Below are 7,409 nucleotides of genomic sequence, written 5' to 3' on the forward strand. Positions count from 1 at the left end.
ATGTCCAACATCAGCTCTGTGAGCGAGTTCCTCCTGCTGGCATTCACAGACACGCGGGAGCTGCAGCTCCTGCACTTCGGGCTCTTCCTGGGCATCTACCTGGCTGCCCTCCTGGGCAACGGCCTCATCCTCACCGCCGTAGCCTGCGACCACCGCCTCCACACCCCCATGGACTTCTTCCTCCTCAACCTCGCCCTCCTCGACCTGGGCTGCATCTCCACCACTCTCCCCAAAGCCATGGCCAATGCCCTCTGGGACACCAGGGCCATCTCCTATCAGGGATGTGCTGCCCAGGTCTTTTTCTTTCTCTTCTTCATATCAGCAGAATATTTTACTCTTACTGTTATGTCCTACGACCGCTACGTTGCCATCTGCAAGCCCCTGCACTACGGGAGCCTCGTGGGCAGCAGAGCTTGTGCCCAGATGGCAGCAGCTGCCTGGGGCAGTGGCTTTCTCAATGCTGTCCTGCACATGGCCACTACATTTTCCCTGCCCCTCTGCCAAGGCAATGCTGTGGACCAGTTCTTCTGTGAAATCCCCCAGATCCTCAAGCTCTCCTGCTCAGGTTCAGACTACCTAAAGGAAGTTAGACTTCTGGTGGTTAGTGCATGTTTAGCATTTGGCTGTTTTGTCTTCATTGTGGTGTCCTATGTGTTGATCTTCAGGGCAGTGCTGAAGATCCCCTCTGAGCAGGGCCAGCACAAAGCCTTTTCCACGTACCTCCCTCACCTGGCCGTGGTCTCCCTGTTTATCAGTACTGGCATGTTTGCCTACCTGAAGCCCCCCTCCATCTCTTCCCTATCCCTGGACCTGGTGGTGTCATTTCTGTACTCAGTGGTGCCTCCAGCATTCAACCCCCTCATCTACAGCATGAGGAACCAGGACCTCAAGGAGGCAGTGAAGAAACTCTTTGGACACATGCTTTAGTGAACGATTAATATTCACTTGAGTTCCAGGTTTATTTCAGAAACAGGAAAATATTTTTTATTATTTGTCTTTTTTAATATTTTCTCCAAGTTGTGGTTTTCGTTGAAATAAAGTTATTCTTAACATTCTGCCCGTTATATTTTCTAACTTACTTTAAACGAATTGTCTCATGTACTTACAGAACTGGGCTTCATGTGTAGGTAAATACAATAAAAAAAACAGGAGATATTCATTGTTATCAGCTGCCGTCTCTTCCCATCTCCTGTGCAGCTAGGGGAGCAGCCCCAGCACGCAGGAGGGGCTCAGGGCCCAGAGCCCAGCTGCCACAGGGAGGAGCAGCCCCGCTGGCCCTCGCGGCTGCCCCTCACTGCCCGCTGGGCTCTGCCTCTCTGCTGCCTTCGGGTCGGGGATGCTGCTTCCCTGGAGCCATGGACATGGCCAGCAGCAGGACGTGGCCTTTCCACTGCTGCTCTCTTCTGGCTTCCACATTGTGCTTCTTGTATTTGGATAAGCCCTGAGATCTCATGTATGTTGGTGACAGTCCTGTTATCCCTACATTGGCATCTCTTCAATATCTCTGCACGCCTCTTGCAAAGCTGGTTTCAGGAATACACCCAAGGAGCTGCTTCCTGAACAGACCTCTTGCTTTTCTGGGCCTCACAGTGGATCAGAACCCCAGCGTGATCAGTGAAGGACCAAGGGCTGGACCAGGAGCTCCTTTCTTGCTTGCCTATGGCCCAGCAAACAATAACTGGCCCTTGAATTCTCTGCTTGGGACTGTCCCAGTGGTGCTGGGTCTGATGGCAAATGGCATCCTGGAGAGGAACCTGCAGCTGCTCTGTGCCTGGGCCAGGCCTCTTGTGCTGGCCTGGGGAGCGGGGCTGGCCCTGCGGGGCACAGGCACTCTGTGCTGGGGATGTCCCAGGCAGGAGAGCAGGGCTCCTGCAGCTTCACGGCCCTCCATCTCCTGAGCCGTGGCTGGCCCCAGCGCGGGGGCTGCTGGGGAGGCCCAGAGCCGCCTTTGTGCCAGCAGCTGCGGTGCCTTGCGAGGGGCTGGGGCTGTGCTGGCCGTGCCCAGAGCCCTGCAGCAGCCTGCGGTGGGCACTGGCCTGGGGCCAGCCCAGCCTGGGCTGCTGGGCTGGGGAGAGGTCCGGGAGGTGGGGAGAGGTGGGCAGGGGCTGGGCTGGGCTGGGCAGTGCCCGGCAGAGGGCAGCAGCAGCGTCAGGGAGCGGTGGCAGCATGCAGGGGAGGGCTCCCAGCAGGGCTTGGTGCTGCAGAGCCAGGGCTGGGGAAGGGAGCCCCGAGCTGCAGGGGCAGGGGACACGAGGCCGCTCGGGGCCCTTGCTGGCCTGGGCAGAGCAGAAAGGGGGCCCAGGGCATTCGTCCCCTCACCGCAGCCTGCCACGACCTGCACGGCGCTCACGCAGCGTCCAGGGCCAGGCTCTGCGCCGTGGTGCGCAGGGAGAGGGCAAAGCCTCTCTGAAAAAGAGGCTGGAACTGAAAAAGGTCCCTCCGCTGCCCTGTGGTGTGACAGGGCCAGGGTGGGACAGGTTACCTTTATTTGATGTAGTTCTTGTATAATTTGCATTGGTGATGGCACAAAAAGACAGCTCCTTCACCAGTGATGTACATCCTTCTTCATGTTAGGACACAACTCAACGTCCTTCACTCTGCTTTATCTCACAGATGAACTGGATTAGGTCTCCTTGATTACTCTGAGGCACAATGCAATGCTTTTTGCCTTCTGACACTCCAGCACAATATGTGTGACTTTCCCTTACTCTGCGCATTGACCTGACGGGGCATTTCACATTTTTCACTTTCATATCCCTAGTTGGAACGGGACGATTCCCCAAAGTGGGGCAAGCTGATGGGTTCTGCCTCAGCCTTTGGAAGTGTCCTGCTCTTGAGTCTTTCAGGCTAGTTTTCCACAGATGACCCACGATGGTAAATGGATGTTTAGGTGTCTCCTAGGAAAGAGGGAGAGTGTCTTGGGATCCCAACAGCCATTTCAAATTTAGGTCAGTCCAAAGAAACAGCTGAAGAAGGAATTTGCCTTGAAGGGGTTTCCTGTGCTGGGCTGGGCTGTAGTTCCAAGGAGAAAGAGCACTGCGGGCAGTGGAGGTGCCCGGGAAACATCACCTGTCCCCACCTTATCCACCAACGGGCTCTGGTCTCCTGCAGGTCCTTTCAGGCCGCTTCCGTTCCAGGGAATTAGTCTAAATGCACTAGAGCCTCTGGAGGCTTAATGATTTCATTAAAAGCATAACCAGGAAATGGGATTTCAAGGAAATATTTCAAATGTGAGTAAACTACTCTGAAGACCTTGGCACTGCTTGTTTATGGTCAGACAGCAAAGCTCTGCCTCAGTACCCAGTATTTTCTTCAGAACTTAAGTCATAAAGCAACTACTCATTACCTCAAATGATTCAATCCCTTCCGTAAAATGTCACACAGTGTAGTTTCTCTCATGAAGAAATAGGCATTTTCAGGATGTATTTTCATCACAGAAAAAGAAATACTGGTGTTCACCTGTACTTACATTGTCATCGCTTTCTCTATCATGGTGTGCTCCCTCATCTTCCAGGTACATCCACCTGGCTTGATTAAACAGTCCATGTTGAATGTCCCCTTTCCAGCTGCCTGTCTGGACCTATGCACTTCCCATGGTTCTCCTGGCTTGCCCTCCCCTTCCTCCTGGATCACTCAGACCGCCCTCACCAACCCAGGTGCTGCTTTGAGCTTCAGGGAGTTGAAGCTTGCCCATCTATCTGCAGTCTGTCTAATTGTGTCCTTAGAAAGCTGATCATCATTTATCATTGAATTAATATCATATGGATTAATTCTAATCCTAACAGATATGATTTCCGGTCTATCAGTATAAAAGACTTCTGGTACAGTTACCCTTTTGGGAACATAAACCTCAGAGGAGGCATACAGGATGAGGAGCTTGCTTTGCTTTTGGAAGATTGCTGCATGTTTTCCTGTTGTTTGGTTTGAAATAAGGAGAAACCCTTCTGCGCCTGTGTGCATCCAGGTCTCTAAGGCAAGCAGGAGGGAGCTGGTGCAAAGGAGCTGTAACACCCAGCTGCAGACTTCTGTGCCGAAGTCTGGTGGAAGGAGAAGTGATGCAAGCGCCAAAGAGAGAAATGTCAGGGCTGGGGTGGTAAGGAGCAAGGTTCTCCATGCAGTGTCAGACCTCAAGAGTCTGCTTTTCCTCCCTATGCAGGTCTCCAAAGGAGACCCCCTGGATCAATATCAGTTAGAGAATAATGCTCCAAACCGAAACTCAACTAAACGAATCCTTTAAGATGAGAAAAGATTTTTTTCAGATGCTTCTTGAAATCTTCCTCCTTAACTACACCATGAAAGCTCTCCAATTAGCTCTACAAGTCTTGAAGACTTGAAGAAAATTATGGGAGAGATATGTCTGCTTAGGACATTCTGCATTTTCATGAGCTCCATGGTGTATTTTGGTGCTCAGCCTATGAAGCTCAGGTACTGAGAGGAGAATGATGTAACCGCTTGAGAAGGTAAAGTCAAAGGGAAAAGTTGAAGTGACTTGGAGTATTAATGGGCCCCACTGAGGGCTGTTCCTAACAAAGCCTCCCCAGGGACTTGTTAGGGCACATAATTGGAGGCCATGATTGCAGGCAGGCAAAGCGCTGTGCTGAGAAAAGTCTTGGTTGGTTTCGGTGAAGCAGAAGGGCCAAGGCCTGACCCCAGCCACTGGGAGGGGAGATCCTGCACCCCCCCGTCTGGCTCAGGGCTCTTCTTGGGGTCTGTATGATGTGGTGGGCAGTGTGATGTCACGAGAAGAACTTCATTAGGACACCTCCCCACCCCTGCACAGGGTATCAAGGAAGCAGTGAGGCCCCATTGCAATGACTCTATCTCGTCTCCTCAGAAGCTCTAGCCAAAGGGACAAAAACGTCAGGGCTGTTGGGGCCTTCCCTTCTTGCCAGCACCCTCTGCCTTCTCCTCTGCAGCCTTTCCTATGCTGTTCCACACTTTGCCCTATTTCCTTGAAGTCTGCAGACACCCATCTCTGTCCACAACCTTGCTCTCATCCCGGCATTTCCATCATTTCACCAATGTCTAATCAACCCTCACCAGCTGTTCCTTGAAACACAAAGCTAGGGTCTGATCATAGATACTCACCAGCATCTCCCAAGCCCTGGGCCTGCTGCTGGCCTTGCAGCTTCTTGGCTAGACACAGCCAAGCCTTGTGCCTCCTGCTGTCCAGTCCTGGACTCAAGCAGAAGGGACAGGACAACCCCTCTGCGGGCCTTCTTTCTGTCTGGGTCGTCCTGGGGATGGAGGCAGAGGGGATCCCACAGGCAGCATGCCAAGCAGGGGCCTTCTGCTGGCCTGGCAGGGCCACTGGCAGATGTCAGCCCCAACGTGCACATCCCAGGGAGAAGCCAAGGCTGACCTGCCACCTCCAGACACAAGGGACCTCACAGTCCCTTTGCGTGACACGTTCCTGCTGCTGCCCTATCAGCTGCAGAGACAGAAGTGACCTCCCAGTCACTGCTACAGCCACATTCTTCCTGCTGGGGCAGGAGATCCTGAGGTAGATCTGAGCTCTCTCTAGACCTCTCGGTACCTGTTTTTTCTCTCTGGGGTAGACATTAAGCAAAGTTTTAGTGGGAGTGTTTGCTGATCTGCTTGTGGTGTCAGGTCTGCGTTTAAAGTATGGACAAGCTCTATGCTTTAGGTTTTTGTTTAGGTCTCCCAAAAAGTCTAGGTTTAAATAGAACATTTTAATGCTAGTTTTAAGGGAAGGCATTAGGATTAGCAAGAGAGAAAACTGATTCCTGTCAGAGTGTTGGAGTAGCATTTAGGTTTAGGGATTAAAATTCCTGGTTCAAGTAAGGTAAGGGCCATACGTGACTGTTTTAAGTCAGTGTTACCGCAGCATCAACATTATATGACCCCTCTTACCTCCATGAAATCATTAATTTCTGCTGGCCATGCTCTTCTTCCCACCCCAAAATCTCACATCTCTCTCGTCCAGGCTGCTCCTGACCTCCCCATATCTTATTGGGATCAGCTTTCTGATGACATTCTTGATCCCAGAGTATCTGTCTCACCTCTCTTGGCTACTCTAGTCTTGAGACAGAAGTGGCATTGTTGTCAGGAGGGAAAGGGCACAAAGGTCTTTAGGAACATCCTCCACAATGTGCCCATCGGCTCTGCACCTCCACAAAACTGCGCTTCCTACCTACAAGTTTTGTTTCCAGAATGGCTTCGATGGTCCAGGGTTCCTTTTTCCCAGGCCCTTACGCATGGTTTTGTTTCGGATGAGCAGGGATGGGATAAGAAAATCCAAGGCACGGATGGAACTGAGCTTATCAAGTGAAGCAAAGAATAACAGGAAGCGATTCTACAGATACATGGCTCAGAAAAGAAAGGCCAAGGAGAGTGTTCCCCCTCTGGTGGATGAGAAGGGTGAACTCGTAATGACAGACATGGAGAAGGCTGAGGGACTCAGCAACGTCTTTGCCTCAGTTTTCACTGCCAGTCAGGCTTCCAGGGTCTTTCATTTCCCTGAACCCAGAGATGGAGACTGGGGGGCAAAGTCCCACCTGCTGTAAGTGAAGAGCAGGTTTGGGAACACCTTGTGAAACTAAACACGTACAAGTCTATGGGGCCTTATGACATGCACCCCAGGTCCTGAGGGAACTGGCTGATGTAGTTGCCAAGCCTCTCTCCATCATATCTGAAGAGTCCTGGCAGTCGGGTGAAGTCTCTGGTGACTGGAAAAAAGGGAAACATCACTCCCCTTTTGATGAACGGTAGAAAAGAGGACCCAGGGAGCTACAGAATGGTGAACCTCACCTCTGTGTCTGGCAAACCATGGAAAAGATCCTCCTGGAATCAGTGTCAGGCACATGCAAGACAAAGAAGTGATCCGAGACACCCAGCATGGCTTCACCAAAAAGTAAATTGTGCCATATCGAATTGGTGGCTTTCTACAATGGAGTGACCACATCAGATGATAAAGGAAGATTGACCAATGTCATCTACTGAGACTTCTGTAAGACCTTTGACACGGTCCCACATGACATCCTGGTCTCCAAATTGGAGAGAGACGCATTTGATGAGTGCACCATTCAGTGGCTAAGGTCAAAACCGCAGAGTCGCAATCAATGGATCTATATCCAAGTGGAGGGTCGTGACAAGTGCTTTACCTCAGGGGTCTGTCCTGGGACCAGTACTGTTTAATGTCTTCATCAATGACATAGACAGCGACATTGAGTGCAGATGACACCAAGCTGAGTGGTGGATACTCTAGATACTATAGTGATATACTAGTGATACTATAGAAGGAAGGGATGGCATCCAAGGGGTCCTGGACAGGCTTGAGCACTGGGCCCATGTGATCCTTATGACGTTTAGGAAGTCCAAGTGCAAGGTGCTGCACCTGGGCCAGGGAAATCCCAGACATGGGGATAGGCTGGGAGAAGAACTCATTG

The 7,409-nt window shown here is 51.5% G+C and overlaps 1 protein-coding gene across 1 annotated transcript; it reads left to right on the top strand.

The window, feature by feature from the left end:
- On the top strand, positions 1–1,501 carry LOC310890678 (olfactory receptor 14A16-like; the record flags this gene model as incomplete). The annotated part of the gene is made up of 1 exon (XM_083852989.1): positions 1–1,501. One exon carries the CDS (start codon positions 1–3, stop codon positions 925–927), a length of 927 nt encoding a protein of 308 aa, XP_083709115.1. The 3' UTR covers positions 928–1,501.
- Positions 1,502–7,409: the final 5,908 nt, after the last annotated feature.

Source organism: Anser anser (genome assembly GCF_964211835.1).
Source record: "Anser anser genome assembly, contig: HAP1_SCAFFOLD_32, whole genome shotgun sequence".
Classification (NCBI taxonomy): Eukaryota; Metazoa; Chordata; class Aves; order Anseriformes; family Anatidae; genus Anser; species Anser anser.